Raw genomic sequence first — 16869 nt, forward strand, 5'->3', positions numbered from 1 at the left:
TTGTGTCTCATCCTTGATATCTGAACTTTGAGCTCAGTTGCTAGGTGAAGAGTAAATAATTCAATGCAATCAGATGACAGTTGCTAAGAACTATTAACATTTCCTTGTTGTGTAAGCTTAGGAAAAGCAAGTGTTCATAAAAGCAGAGAAAAGGCCTGTTACCTTACTGCAGGGGGCAGCATTAAACAATGTCTGCATTTCTCTTTGTGGTGTTTGTGACGGTGCCCTAACGTTCTTTAACATCTGAAATAAACTGCACAGGAAAAGTAAGTTCTCACGTACCGTGCGTCCTTTTAAGCTGCGTCCACTCAAGCAGTCAGCAGCAAGACAGCATGGAAGTTACAGCTCTATGCAACAGACTGTGAGTACTGAGTTTCTGCATTTCTTACTTTTAGGTTTTACATATTACTGAATATATATTGCTTTTCCTGATTTACAGATTTATTTTTTTTCCTCTCTAGTGACATCTGCAGTCATTCTGTTGAATGCACATATTCAAAGGAGCTATACTCAAGGTGGTGTAGCAAAGAATGCACTTTTTTCAATTTTTACACTTTTTTCATGCATTACTTCTTTTCATCTACAAGCTGAACTTAAGTTAAATAATATAAACAATTCAAACATTTATGTCTGCAGTGTAATATAATGATATAACATTGCAATATAACACAATGTATACAATTTATGTTTAAAGGAAGTTGTCCCGAAATTGTTAAAATGTTAAATTTGTTTGGTAGACGGGTTAAAATTGATAATATTTAGATGTTGTCGTATACATGTTTAGCATGTAGATGTTAAGGACTAATATTCATCGATATGCACTACATACTATTTTATTTCTGATTTATAATTGAATTTATTGCTGAATTTGTGCATGTTACCACATATATTCCTGCATCTGTATTTTTAACTAGAGCTACATTTTTTACCATAAGTAAATCTGTATTATTTTATATTGTGAGTAAGGATTGTACATAACATTCAATTTTATCAACATTTAGCTGGTTCTGTAATCTTGGAAAGTCCTGCTCTTCCTATGATGGAGGGAGACACTGTGACTCTACGCTGCAGAAAGAAGGCAACTTCCATCAACCTCACTTATTTCTACAAAGATGACATCCTCATGGCGAAAAATCATGCAGAAGAATTGACCATTAAGAATGTTTCCAAGTCTTACGAAGGCATCTACAAATGCAGCATCTCTGATGCTGGAGCATCACCAGGAAGCTGGCTGGCTGTCAGAGGTGACACAGTGTTACGAAATAAAGATTATATTAAAATTGCATGCCGAGAACTTGTACAAAATTAAGCTAAAAGTAAGCAAGTGTAAAAAAAAAAAAAAGTTTGGTTTGATTGTACAGTGTGTGGTTTATCACCCAATAGTCATAACTTTGTAAAGATGGTTGGCACATTTCTTTAAAAAAGAAAAAAGTGGGAAAAGGTGCATTTTAAGTGTGCCTCACTAATTAATAAATACCAGAAAATGAAGACAATAGGTTTTTTGTTTTTGTTTTTAATGTCACAGTAAGGGGTAGTTTTTATTTGTGCTTGTTGTCTCAACATACCTTTTAACAATGTGTCTATATTGAACAACAACAAAGCATGTGCAGAATAACCACAGCATCTCTACCTACCTATGAACAGAGTTTATGGGCTTTTTGTAGTGATTACAATTCACACTTACAGTTAAAAGGCAAACTACCTCAGTGTAGTGCTAACTGTTCTGATCCTCCAGTTTGTCTTTTCCATGCTGCTCTTCGTCTTTTTGTTTCAGAGACTCGAGTTGCAGGTTTTGTATCTGTGTGCACACAGAAATTTAAATGAAGTTTCTGCATTTAGAAAAAATGCTTGAATAGTACCGTATTCTACCTGGACACCATGACATTTTTATTCTCTACACTGCAATACACGACTTACTGTTTTTTTTTTTCTTCCTTTTCTCCATTTCCACCATGCAAAGGCAACTGCAGAACTACACAAAAGGACAATAACCAAAATAATGACAAAAAAGATGCAAACAGCTGAACTTGGTTGGACAGTGAAGAAACTGGCTGAAATGAGAGAACAGAACAAAGCATCTTTAATATCACACATTTCAGTAATATGTGAGAAACTTACATTTTGATGAATGACCATATTGTTAAAGATGTAAGAATAGCTTAAACATAATGTTTGTAGTCTACAGTGTGGATGAGCTGCTGGTGGAATGTCAGTCTTTCAGTATTTTTACCTGAAATATGAATATTTGTCTCTCTGGTCTGGTTGATGTTTTTCTGTTCGACTTTACAGGTGAAGTTGTTGCTGTGTCTTTTCTCCACAGTCACTCTACTACTGACAGTATAGAGATCATCAGGACCTTGGACTGTCTCTGTAGGTCCAGCAGAGAGGACGTTTCCATCACCGTCCAGCCAGAACACCTCAGGCTCAGGATGCCAGCCTTTAGATTCACACTCTAAAACAACTCCACTGGTGGTTCTGTCAATATTAAATATGACAGGTGAGGAGACAGCACCTGCATATAGAATAGGGAAAAAGTATTGTTGTATTGATGTGTGAATTACTGCTGCATATTCACAAAGAACACAAAGCTATTGAGACATTTTAAAATCATTTTGCTATTATCTGATGCAGGCTAACGTGGAACAGCACTTTATTTCTTACTCATCTTGTAAGCTCAGTACATTTAATGCAGTACCTAACCAGTAACTACAGACATTTCACATATTCATGAGACACATAAAAGTCTACGTTGATGATGGATATATGTAAAACATATTACATAAACTTACCAACAACAAGGTCAATAACAAACTCAAGCTTGAAATCTGGAATGAAGCATCTGTATCTCCCCTCATCCGTGATCTTCACTTTGGAGAGTTTCAGTGAAATATCACCAAACTTTAGTTTGCCAATGAACAAAGATGTTCTTCCTCTGTAGGATGGATGTTTTTTACTCTCTAGTTCCACACCATCACGCCATACATAAATAAATCTGGGGTCCAGGTCAGGTCTTGCCCACTCGACAGTCATGTCTAAAACATTCATGGCAGGTTTGAGGTTGCATAGTAAAATGATGTCATCACCAACTAGTGCAACCACAGGCTGAGATGGACCGACTATCTGATGTCGACCTGAGGAAGAAACAGATCTGTTTCAAATGCCACAGAAAAAAAATAAAAATAAATTGCAGTTTTTTGCATTCTTCACAGGCCTTGGAGCCATAGTGATGTTAGGCTGCAGCAATAAATGAAAGGTCTTGGATCATAATACAATGTGCTGGCAAATGTACACAAAGAAGACTGTAAGACAATATTTGCATGTAAATTTAGATAACTCAGATAACTGCTCGCCTGTGCTTTCTAGACAAAGTTGATGTTAAATCAATGACTTATTTTCTCACATAATGATATTACAATATATTATTTGTCATTTTACTACAGTATGTATAAAACCCTAGACATTACCATCACATGTTAGATTGATATGTTTGTGTGTATAAAAAGTTACCTTCAAAACAGGTTGCTGAGAGAAGGACAAAACCCACAAGTGAAAGAACTAAATGGAGATTTAAGACATGGTTAATAATTAAGGAACATAAACTTTAAAAAAGAAAAATCAACTTCAAAAATATGTGAACACTGCAAATTGCTAAATAATGAAAAATGATGTATTAAATGTCACAGTCTAAAAAGGCTAACGTAAGTCATTAAACACTGAGATCTGCATCAAATAATTCATTTTCTTGAGTGCATCGTAAAGCGCACCCTTTGTTGTTCAATTACATCAGTCTATAAAACAAGTTTAAATTGACTTGGGGATTTTTGCAATGTAAATGGATTATGACCAACTGCAATCCCTTTTATAAGTAACCTTTGACTCAAACATCAACAATTAACAGTTTACAGTAAAATGACCATAAATAACTAGCTATTCAAATTATTGCACATCTACTATAGTTTTTTGAGTGATATAAAGCATTATGTACCTGTTGTAGGTCTTAAGTCCGTCAGCTCAGGCGTGAACACCATCACAAACTGGCAGTTCATGTATCACTCAATTTGCATCTTCCTCTGGCTGGTTGTTTCAGATCAGCAGGGCGAAATGCAAATTTTATAAGGGCGGCACATATACTTATAAAAAATCAGATTAAAGCTATGGAAACTGCACATTTCTCATTTTGTAGAGAAACAAAGATTATAGACTTCATATTGAAACATGTTCACAATGAGGTAATTTATTATAGATAATTTGCAGGTTTAAACACCTATCTGACCTACAGAGTTAGTTGAACTGCCAACAGACAAAGAGAAAGGGGCAGATAATGCAAAGTGATAGCAGCTTAAGTATGGGTCAAACCAGCTGGCTTGCTGGCATCTTGCTAATCTAGCAAGTTCAACAATCATAGGATTAATTGGACCTGCCTTATCTTCATTCCCTCCTTGTTGATCAATGCTGGAATATTGTAACTCAGTGGTGGAAATTTGCAAGCTGAAAACCATTAATGCTCGCATTTACACCCATAGACACTTCAGTGAGGCAGGTTTATTGATAATGATTGTCATGTGATCAGTTCCTCCATCACATGGAGAGTCAGTATAACAGTCTGCAGAATAAAACACTGCAGAATTAGCTGAGATACCCTTCAAGCTAGCTAGCTCAACCATCTTGTGCTTAACTGTTCTTACCTTGTCTTTGTTTCTTCCTTGTTCAATGTTGGGAATGTTTAAACTCAGTTCTGAAAATTAAAGTCAAAATAGTCGGAATTCCCGAGTTGAAATTGACACAAATATGCAACTCGCCTGAGTGACATATCCGTAGGTTTCCCAAGCTCTGTTTTGAAGTTGAAAATTAATGATGCTGGACATTGCCATGTTAAATGTACTGCTTCTTTCAGCACCCGCCTAATCTAAATATCAGCAGAGACGTGGATCATTGACAGACCTTAGCCGGGCTGAATGACGCCTGGGTGCTTGAATACGCCATATGTAATGTCACCCCACTCACAGTTGTCATGAATGGGGAAATTAGCTATGGAGACTAAAACCAATGCCTGAACCAGGCTGTAAACATGTTTCTACTGTGAAATTGGGCATTTTAATATGGCTGCTTATGGAGATTGACTCAATCTAGCGGCCACTCGAGGGATTACAGGTTTTAGCACGTCGGCATTGGTTTCATTTCCCAGCACCAGAGGTTGCTGCTTGGGTGCAGGTAACAAATTATACATATTCATCATACGGACATGTATGACATACCTCAAGGCATTAGAGTTGGGCTTCAATTGATCCCACATTTCCAGCATGCTGGTTAGTATACCTGACCACTGCACCACCTTCAAATTGACATGGTGGGCTTCATGGAAGAGGGCCTGGGGTGTCCATAAACATAATGGATGGAGGTGAAGAGGCCAGAGCCGATACTACCTAACAACTTGGCGAGAGGCGGGGTATATTCTGGACATGTCACCAGTTCATCACAAGCAAGCAATAATGAAGCAATAACAAAAGCAGATAAAGTGCCCTTCAAGCTAACTATAAGCTAGCTAGCTGCCGGTGAGAGGCTGGTAATACACTGGACACGTCAGCAGTTAATTTAATTTCAGAATAGTGTATGAATAGATATATCACCACGATCCATTTTACATTTCACAGAGGTTTAAAACCCCCAAATATCGATTTTAGCTGAAAGCATGTAGATTAACTAATACGGTGCTTCAACGAGGAGTTTGATATATAACATACAATATACCTGTAAAGGTCATATGATCAGCTACTCTATCACTAAGCTAGTTAACTCAACCAGCTGGAGGTTAATTGATCTTACCTTGTCTTGAGAATTCTGTAACTCAGTGCTGGAAATTCGGAAGTTGAAATAAACGCAAAAATTCAGTTTGCAAATCAAAACCCATGTGACATTTGACCTTTAGAGATTTGTGCAGATGAGAGACAAATGACATGTACATTTCAACTGAAAGCATGGAGGTGATCTAATGGGAAAGCATTGACATCTACAGGTCTACAGTATAAGATGTAATATGCAGATGAAGGCCATGTGATCGGCTGCTCTATCTACAGAGGAAGTTGGACAGTCTGCAGACCAAAACACTGCATATGAAGTGATAAGAAAAGTAGGTAAAGTGCCCATCAAGCTAGCTGACTTGCTAAGCTAACTCAACCAGCTGGAGCTTAATTGAACTTACCTTGTCTTTGTGTGGGATGCTGGGGATGTTTAACTCAGTTCTGGAAGTTTGCTAGTTTAAATTACTACTTATTATAGTACGTATACTTATTAAACTATATTGCTGTCATTATGTAAATATAAATATCACCTTAAGCCTGCGGCCTAAAAATGCTGCAAATCATTTGAAGTGATAACAAGTTTAGCTGAAGTGGCTATCAAACTAGCTGGCTTGATAACATACCTAGCTGAAACAAGTGAAGCTTAACTGATCTTACCTTGTCGCTGTTCCCTGCTTCTTCATCAAAACTGGGTATTCTGTAACTCAGTGCTGGAAATTCACTAGTTTAAATTAACGCAAAAAAAAAAAAAAAATCACTTTGCGAGTTGAAATCCATCTGAATGCACAGCGCTTGGTATTTTGACGTTCAGTTTTTAGTGCAGATAACACATTACAAATGAGACATCAAAACAGACATGCAACTTTTCTCAAGCTTTCAGAATAATGAAAATAAAAATATACTATAATAAGTACACTATGTCATTATGTGAATACACATATCAGCTGAGGCCTGCGGCCTAAAATTGCTGCAGATCATGTGAAGTGATGACTTTTCAAAACATTAGCTGAAGTGCTAAGCTAGCTAGCTCAAACAGGTGGAGCTTAATTGATCTTACCTTGTGTCTTTGTTCATTTCTTCTTCATTAAAACTGGAAATTCTGTAACTCACTTTTGGAAATCCACAAGTAAAATTAACGCAAAAAAATCAGTCCGCAAGGTGAAATCCATGTGACTGCACAGCGCTTAAAATTTTGATCTTTGGTGTTTCGTACAGATGACAGATTACAATGCTGACTCGCTAAACTAGCTAGCTCAACCAGGTTAAGCTTAATTGATCTTACCTTGTCACTTATGATTACTGCAATTTACAAAAGTTGAAATAGACATGATTTCATAGTTTAAAATTGTCAAGTGTAACTCAAATTAAAATCAAAATGAATAAGCAAAATTTGTGGGAGTTTTTTTTTATGTTGGGAGCTAGCTACCTTGCTAAGCTTCCTAAGTTAACTAACTGAAAGCATGTAGATTAACTAATATAATGCCTTTATGAGGCAGGTTTATTGTGTAAGATTTAATATACTTGTAAAAGTCACGTGCTTAGCTTCGTTATCATGTGCTCAGGCAGTTGAACAGCCTGCAGTCTAAAACACTAGAGATGATCTTGAAGTGATAAAAAAATTAGGTAAATTGCCCATCAAGTTAGCTGGCTTGCTAAGCTGACTCAACCAACTCGAGCTTAATTGAACTTACCTTGTCTTTGGATTTCTGGAAATTCGCTAGTTTAAATTAACGTAAAAATTCACTTTACGAGTTGAAATCCATCTGAATGCACAGTGCTTGATATTTTGATGTTCAGTTTTTAACGCAGATAACAAATTACAAATGACATCAAACAAACATGAAACTTTTCCCTCAAGCTTTCATAAATATGAAAATAGTTATACTTTTTATAGTATAATTTGGCATTATGTGAATACACATACCAGCTGAGGCCTGCAGCCTAAAATTGCTGCAGATCAAGTGAAGTGATAACAAGATTAGCTGAAGTGCTAGTCAAACTAGCTGGCTTGCTAAACTAGCTCAAACAGTTGGAGCTTAACTGATCTTACCTTGTCTTTGTTCCCTGCTTCTTCATCAAAACTGAAGTTTCCAGTTCTGGAAATCCGCTAAAGTTAAAATTAACGCAAAAATTCACTTCGCAAGTCCATGTGACTGCACAGCGCTTGAAATTTTGACCTTTGGTGTTTTGCACAGATGACAGATTACAAATGACACGTTCTTGAAATAGTAATAGTTGTACTTCAAACTATCTGAGTAATGAAAACCTAGTTATGCATATTACAGCAAAATTACACAAAATGTATTAAATTGATAAATGAATTAATGAAAAAGCATTGAGGTACGTCTACAGTATAAACTAATATGCAGATGAAGGTCATGTGATTAGTTCCTCTATCTATTGATAGATTTGCATAGTCTTCAAACTAAAACACTGGATGTAGTGTAAAATAACAGAAATGGCTAAATTGCCTTTCACACTACCTAGCTAGAATTTAATATAGTTATAAAGGTCATGTGTTCAGGCAGTTCAACAGCCTGCAGCCGAAAACACATCAGATAATCTGAAGTGGTAAGAAAAGTAGGTCAAGTGCCCATAAAGTTAGCTGGCTTGCTAAGCTGACTCAACCAACTGGAGCTTAATTGAACTTACCTTGTCTTTGTTTCTTTCTTGATCATCAATGCTGGAAAATGTTTAACTCAGTTCTGGAAATTCGCTTGTTTCAATTAGCACAAAAATTCACTTTGCGAGTTGAAATCCATCTGAATGCACAGCATTTGATATTTACTCAAACTGAAATCAAAATGAATAAGCAATTATTTATTTTTATTTTTTTGTTATGTTGGGAGCTAGCTACTATGCTAAGCTTCCTAAGCTAGCTAGGCAAGAGATGGGGAATACACTGGACACATCGCCAGTCAATCTAATTAACTTTCAGGAATATTACATGAATAGATCTATTACTGTAATCCATTTTACAGAGGTTTAAAGCCCAAAAATATCCATTTAATATAGTTATAAAGGTCATGTGTTCAGGCAGTTTAACAGCCTGCAGCAGAAAACACATCAGATAATCTGAAGTGATAAGTAGGTAAAGTGCCCATCAAGCTAGGTGACTTGCTAAGCTAACTCAACCAGCTGGCGCTTAATTGATCTTACCTTGTCCTTGTTCCCCGCTTCTTCATCAATACTGGCAATACTGTAACTCAGTGCTGTAAATTCGCAAGTAAAATTAACGCAAAAAAAAAATAAAAAATTAGTCTGCAAGGTGAAATCCATGTGACTGCACAGCACTTGAAATTTTGGCATTTGGTGTTTCGTACAGATGACAGATTATAATGCTGACTCGCTAAACTAGCTAGCTCAACCAGGTTAAGCTTAATTGATCTTACCTTGTCGTTCATCATTACCGGAAATTCGTAATTTACAGAAGTTGAAATAGACATGATTTCACAATTTAAAATTGTCAAGCGTAACTCAAATTATATTCAAGATAAGCTAAATTTTAGGTTTTTTTTATTTTGAGAGCTAGCTACCTTACTAAGCTTCCTAAACTAGCTAGGCAAGAGGTGGGGCATACACTGGACGCATCGCCAGTTAATCTAATTAACTTTCAGGAATATTACATGAATAGATCTGTTACTGTAATCCATTTTACAGAGGTTTAAAGCCCAAAAATATCCATTTAATATAGTTATAAAGGTCATGTGTTCAGGCAGTTTCAGGCATTAATTGACAGCCTGCAGCAGAAAACACACAATAATCTGAAGTGATAAGTAGGTAAAGTGCCCCATCAAGCTAGGTGACTTGCTAAGCTAACTCAACCACTGGCGCTTAATGGATCTTACCTGTGTTGTTCCCCGCTCTTCATCAATACTGGGAATACTGTAAATCTAGTGCTGGAAAATCGGCAAGTAAAATTAAATAAATAAATTAAATTCAGTTTGCAAATCAAAACTCTACCTTTGGTGTTTCATGCAGATGACAAAAATGAATTAATTAGTTAGCATTGCGCCTTTATTAGTCCGTTGCTCAAGATTAGCCGCCATCTAGCTGCTAACCGCTTCGCTGTTAGCAACGTAAAACAAAACACAACTTTACATGTTTGTCATTTTCCCGCTTCAAGTGACGATAAAGTTCCCAGGGTTGGGGGAAACAAAAGTAAAGGCAACATTGGTATCAGTGAGGAAAAAAAGTTTTTTGTCAGGTTATATGAGGCTAATGGTTGCCTTAGCAACGTAGCGCGTTTGCTAACGTTGAGAACGGCGCTAGCCGTTAGCGCCGTTGCTAATCGTTAGCAAACGGCGCTAACGGCCTGCGCCGTGCTAACGTTAGCGGAACACTATTTTGTTGTTACAGACGCTACTTGAGAGTACTTTTCCTGGAACTGAGTGTGGGCTCTGCGTCAGCCATCAGGCCGTTTAATGTTATTTTAAACCACTTTGGCTCGTGTGTGTTCGTACTTTTTATCAGTTTAGCAGCAGAAGACACGCAGCTAACTAGCTTACCTCTAGAGGCGCAGAGGAAGAAATCCCGCCGTTGGTACCGAGGTGGTCAGAGCACGCTGGGAAATTTCCAACGCCTCCAGACAAACAGTTAAAAAATGCAACGCAAGGGATCAAACCAGATATTATATAATTGTTGATGATGCAGGTGTTTGGATTATTTAAGGCATGAACCAATGTTGTGTGGTATTTTTACCTCCTGCTAAGACAGATGTATCAGTAAACAAGGTTTAACAGGTTTCGTCATAAGAGATCACTCAGCTGCTTCATTAATGGACAGTTTGTAAAGAGACAGACCCCAATCAAACTCCATTTATTATGCAAAAGGTGTAATCACTGGCTCTTAAATAAAAGTTTATTGTAACGTTAAAGATATGGGAATAAAAATTAAATGAAATTAAAGTATTTAAAAAATATATTTAATGTAAAATAAACATTTTTAAATCCGCTGATGCTACACTGAGAGCTGGGAATCTTTTGCCCGAACCTGTCGGGACCCACACAATGACAAAATGAACAGCAATTAACAGCCTGCAGCAGCAAACCAAAGCCACGCTCTCAGCCAAGTCCCTGCTTCCATGGCAGGAACCGGGTCTTAAATAGCACTCCCTGATCAATGGATTCCATTCAGCTGTGGTTGATCAACTCGACTCTTTTACTATGCAAAGATCCTAACACAAAAACGGGAGTCACCTCACGACTGGTTGCAAAATCAGAAGATAAACCGGTAAAGGATCAGAACAATATGACAACGGTAAAACTTAAAAGGAGCGATCAAAATTACGCTTCATGGTCAATCAATGTTAAAGATAATTCAGTAATTTACACATCTTTCTTTTCTTTCTTTTTTGTTTTATGAAAAACGCTGATCAGTTATTCCTGTGGCCCTGGAGGGTCCTGGCCTTTCCTGTAATGGAGGGATACGCTGTGACGCTACATGCCTACAAGAGGACCACCGCATCGCAGCTGCTTCTATAAATATGACCTCTTTGTTTGGCACAGCTCTGGAGGCAACATGTCCAATTTCCAGGCTGAGGAAGGACTTCTACAAGTGGCAAACATGTTTTTGGGGCTGGAGAATCACTAGAAAGCGGGCTGGCTGTCAAAAGTGAGGTGCATTAAAATAGAAACCTACATGAGACAAAAATATATATTCATTTTGAGCTTTAAGCTTTTAACCTAAGAAATTATCTGATGATATTATAACAAATACTTTCCTTTATCTTTTCCACAGGTCCAAAAGGGAAATACCACATTTTGTTCTGAACAACTTCCTGTTCTCCTCTACCTCCTCATAAGGACTGTTGCCACCATTTGTGGGTGTTTCTGCTTGCTGTCTGTGTTGAGAAAACTCACTCTAGGAACCACTGAGGTAAAAAAAAGACTTAGTTCACTTAATTTGGCCAAATGAAGGCTGTTAATGTAATAAAGAATTCATCTAGATCTGGTCTATAGGAAGGTGTCAGGAGATTACTTTTATGAATGGGCCCTACATGAATAAAAAATAAATTGAAATGTGGCCAAAAAAGTGACATCTATTGATAGAGTACTCTTTGAATGTTTTAAATTTGTAGAAAATTTTAATAGGCTGACCAGTAAATATGTATATCATGAGAAAGTTTTCTCTGGTTTGCAGATAAGAGTTGATATACTCAGATGTTTTCAAACCACTTGGGCGTTTTCTGTTTCGACTTCTTTTTTCAAACTGAAGTGTTTCTACATGGCTTACCATCTGCTTCTGAGAGCATCTCTAACCCTCTGCAGAATAACCACACCAACTTGTAACATCTTGTGAAAACAGGCTGTGGTTTATGCTTATGTCCCTCACAGGAAAGGTGGGATGCTGTTTTTGAGCAGCTGCTGAATCGTTGAGGTCTTAGAAATATTTTGTGCCAGTAAACCAAGTCAGAAGAAAGTGGTTTATGAAAAAGGTCAGAGAGCACACAAAGGGTATTCAGTAAATCTTGTAGAAATGAGCCAGCATGACCTGTTGGGATGTGTGTAATTAAAATAGTTTAGGTGATGGTTAACTGCATGTACAAGTTGTACTACAGCTGTTTAAGAAAAGCAAAAAAAATAAAATAATATTAGATGACTGAAAGGTGTCATTGTTCTCATGGCAAAGCAATGCAAGTATTACTTTAACATCATGTTAGTAAAATACACAGAATAATAGGGGATAGTAAATCAACTTAGTAGATTTCACACGTGATGGCACCTTGTGCAGTGGTTTTGAGACTTACTGATTCCCATATCTGTATAGGCAGGGAGTAACGAATAGCCCAGAAATAGATGTTGACAGAACAGGATGATATTATCGGATATGATTAAAACACACACAAAAAAAAAATCAAGCTCCATCCATTATTGTCACTGTACTTTACTGATCTATACAGGTGTGGCAATTTGCTGTTGCGCTTGCCACCGCAGGTTATTTCAGCAACAGATGATTCAGGTTTATCCGTTTTATTATCACTGGTTACATTCCACAGGATAAAGAAACATTCACTGGCTTTCTTGACGGAAGACCTGTGGGCCTTTCACGCTTCTTGCTTCCCTATCTTTCTCGCTCTGATTCCTCTCCCATGCCCGTCAAGTACTGTGGTTAAAAAGGAAATGATCACCTAACTGGATACAGGTGGTGTCAATCACTCTCACCTGGGGCTGCTCTCCTGAGCACCATCTCCACACCTCTCGCTGCAGACGATGCATCATGCCCCTCCACACATTATTATTGTGATTTAGACTTTTTAGTCTTAAAAGAAATATAATTGATTTAAAACATCATATTTAAAAAAACAAATACAACAAATACAAATTTGGCAGGTTAAGATTCTCAAAGCTTGACATTTGACCAGCACTTTGACTTGGTTCTTGTCACCAACTGTAGTGGCAGTTTTCAGTCATGGCTGTACTCTTCTTGTATGTGCATATTAGGATATATGTTCACTTTGATAAAGAAAAAAAAAAGCTTTTTTCAGGAACAATAATTTCTTCATCATAGCAAATGGAGAGGAAGGAAATGTTGAACAGGTGGCTGATTTATGCAGAGGGCGCAGTAATGACTATTTACACACCCAGTTGCGCTGTCTGTTTTAATGATTTATTAGGCGTCTACAAAACTTAACTGCAGCTTTTCCACACATTTCAGTTTGAAAGTTGATCCACGAGTCAATATAGGCACCATAAAAGTAAAGTTTCCTCATGATGTGGTGAATTAGAAATCTTCAGCAGAAAGAGATTTTCATGATAAAGAATAAATCGTCCAAAAGTCAAAAGCCATGACTTAAATAAATATTGAAAAATATTATTTTTTAATTTAATTTTTATTAATTCAGTAATTTTCGACAATTCAGTTTCATTAGTTTTGCACTCGGCGCTTTGCCCAAACATTTAGAAAAACACATTTTAACAGACAAATAGAAAAAACTATAGAAAAAAGTCAAGATATTGTTCACTTGTGTTTGGTTCTCTAAAAACTATCAGGAAGGCGAAGTCCTTTGTACAGCCAACAGCAAGTCAACAGGCAGATTACAGTTCTATGCACCGAATTCCTGCTGAATCAACTTGCAAGAAGCTGTCACATATAGACTCACAAAGGAAACTAAAATCACCCAAAAAAACAATAACCACCATATAGAATCACAGTATGACAAGTACATTAAAAGGACCACAGTTGACAATAAGATTCACAAACAACGAATTCATTAATCCTGCGTGGGTCAGGTTTCCCTCCTTCGCAACTGACTGAAGTGTCACTTTGTCTCCTTAAAGTGCTCAATGTCAACCTTGTGGTTATCTAATTCGTTCATCCAGTCGCAGTTTTGTTTGACAAACCACCTGTTTTTGTCCGTAGAGTTTCTGTGTATTGATCAAGTTTTTGATATTGATTTGAATTTCACACAGTTGTCTTTTGGCTATGAGTATTATTTCTCTTATGTTACTGTCCCCTGTTTCTACACTCTCTTCCCTGACTTAACCTTCCTCTCAATATCTTGTAGGTTTTTCTCTCCTCCCCTCATTTTCACGTTGATTGATCGCTCGGTCTTTCAGTTCCTGCCTTGGTGCGCGCCATTGCCTTCAGTTTTCCAGTCTCATCTTCCAGATTTTCTGTTTCCCCTGTACATTCTTCAAGTGTGTCCTTTTCCTCCGTTTAGCTGCTTTTGGGCCATGAGCTCTCAGCGCTCTCTCTCTTCAGCCGTATCGGAACGTTTGTCTTTAGTGTTGGAGGGGAGAGTGAGAACAGAAAAGTACAGCTACATTACAAACATAAATTCATTAACTTGACAGAGAATAAAAACAATATAATACGTTATAGAACATATTACAGTATCATTAATATCTTACAGTGTATACAGTGTTTTACATCTTTTTCCCATTAAATAACATACAACCTTAAACATAATGATGACATAATGTCCTTTAAACAATTAACAAACATTGATTTGCAAAGATGTAGCAAGAGTGCCACCTGGTGGCCTGATTGGTTATATCACAGTCAAAGAGTACATAGAAAGGAACATACTAACCTTTGTTTTGGTGGTTTCCATTTCCACACGCAAAGCCTGCTGCGAGAACTAAACATGAGCAAGTAAACACTATAATGCTAACCGAGTGGACAGGAAGAAGACGTGGCCCCAAAGTAATCAGCTGAAATGATAAAACAACACAACACATGGTAGTTATATAAACTACATATCATCTGTTTGACATAATGAGGACTTTAAAAAACTACAAATCACCTGAAACCTGAATATGGATATGTCTCTCTGGTCTGGTTGATGTGTCTGTTGGACTTAACAGGTGAATGTTGCCTTTCTCCACAGTCACTCTCTACCTGACAGTATAGAGTCATCAGGACCTTGGACTGTCCCTGAGTAGGGTCCAGCAGAGGAGGTGTTCCCTACCGTCCAGCCAGACACCCTCAGGCTGGATACAGCCTTAGTCACACTTAAAAGGCTGTCTGCTGTTTATGTTAATATAGACAGTGAGGAGACAGAACCTGATAATGGAAATAGGAGATTTAATCTGGTGGTATTCACCCTCTCGGCTGTTACAAAGTTGACAATACTCCAGTTATGTGATAATACTAGCGTCGTCAATCAAAAAAACTATGGTACTAATCTGACTACTAAATTAGTCCCTGTAGCAGAGCACCCATGCACTTCACACTTCAAACTGATAAGGATGCCAATAGAGATTCCAGTTACACTAAAATGTAGGTTAGCAGAAAAAAAGCAACTCACCAACAACAGCGTACAACATAGATGTCTGATCACGGAGGGAAAGGGGCATTATAATTTGCCTTGAGCAGAATGTTTCATCACTGCGGAGAGTTTCAGTGAAAAAGTCTCACGCTTTCAGGTTGTCGGTTACATGAGTCCTTCCTTTGTACGATGGGTTTTGGTTTACAGATAGGGGTTTTGACCTCCAGACCAGACATGGCAAATCTGGGCCTCCAGGTCAATCTACCCCACTCCCATACTCTCTGAAACGATGTCCCATGGCAGGTTGTAGGTGGCCATGGAAATATGAACATCTTCAACCAACAGGGTCACGATTGTGTTGAACCGGCACAACATCCCTCAAGGCTGGGCTGCAAAGACACACATTCTTAAAATCCCTGCAATTGTAAATAACTCTGTGTGGGGGTGGTGTGTGTGTGTGTGTGGGTGTGTGGGTGTTGTGACTGTTTGGTTGTAATTACCTCTACAAGGTTTCTGCCAGTAAAAGGAGGATAACAATTTTGGAAAACCAAACTGAGCTCAGGTTTAAGGAAGAGTCAAATAATTGGGCCATCATCCTGGAGTTTATAGAGAAATTAACATCTGAAACAGACAAAAAGGCCAAAGGCTTTTGTGTTAGCTTTAGTGTAGGTAATGAACTACCAGGGAGCTGTGCAGACACAAACTTCAAGCTGAAGCATATATTTTTTCTATGCTGAAAAGTCCCATCACATACACTGAATTCATAAAATTCACAGTTAAAATTTCAAAACAGTTCACCACAGGCTAAACTGAAAGGCCAGGCCAAATGACACATTTTATTTTGTGAAATGCTCCAGCACTCACAAAACAAAACTAAAGTAAATATTCCATTAAACGACAGAATTAATATCCTCTTTAGTCAATCATTATACAACAAACAAAATACAATACACTATGAATGTGAACTCAGTCTAACCTAAGGTGTGTCTACTTGTAGATACTAAGCAGGTGCCAAAGGCAAGCATATCACAGCAATGAATTGTATTATTTTCTCCAAATATGATTTTGGTAGAGACAAACAGCAAGGATAAGATTTGTCACTAGGACACTATTCTTGTGTTTGTGACTTTGGCCTGTTGGAATCCATGCGTTGGTAAATAGCGGCAGGAATCTTATCATTGATGCTTCACACAGTGCATTAGAGATGTCCTAGTGCAGGGATGCAATATAGATTACCCTTTATAAAAATGCACTTTGCTTTTAACCTTGCTTTTGCTAAACCACGTTTCTAGGTAATAAAGCATGATTCATCATGCCTCAAGGTGCGATTGTGACCAGCTGAATGGGCAGTCATTTCGT

The 16869-nt window shown here is 37.6% G+C and overlaps 1 protein-coding gene across 1 annotated transcript; it reads right to left on the reverse strand.

Annotated features, from left to right (window-relative positions):
• Positions 1-649: 649 nt before the first annotated feature.
• On the reverse strand, positions 650-9205 carry LOC113747661 (butyrophilin subfamily 2 member A1-like). Its single transcript, XM_027288166.1, has 7 exons — positions 9191-9205; positions 7849-7905; positions 5256-5368; positions 2790-3148; positions 2231-2512; positions 1918-2051; positions 650-1798 (listed from the first exon to the last, which is right to left on the reverse strand). The coding sequence occupies exons 1-7, from the start codon at positions 9203-9205 to the stop codon at positions 1715-1717; spliced, it is 1044 nt and encodes a 347-aa protein (XP_027143967.1). The 3' UTR covers positions 650-1714.
• Positions 9206-16869: the final 7664 nt, after the last annotated feature.

This window comes from Larimichthys crocea, chromosome XIV (assembly GCF_000972845.2).
Source record: "Larimichthys crocea isolate SSNF chromosome XIV, L_crocea_2.0, whole genome shotgun sequence".
Lineage (NCBI taxonomy): Eukaryota > Metazoa > Chordata > Actinopteri > Sciaenidae > Larimichthys > Larimichthys crocea.

Bases quoted from the DNA above. Each gene is read 5' to 3' on its own strand.
- LOC113747661 (XM_027288166.1), bottom strand. The intron at 5,369-7,848 runs GTAAGATCAGTT...TGGACACCCCAG, and splicing joins AAGCAGGGAACAAAGACAAG to GCCCTCTTCCATGAAGCCCA. The intron at 2,052-2,230 runs GTAAAAATACTG...CTCTCATTTCAG, and splicing joins GACAAATATTCATATTTCAG to CCAGTTTCTTCACTGTCCAA.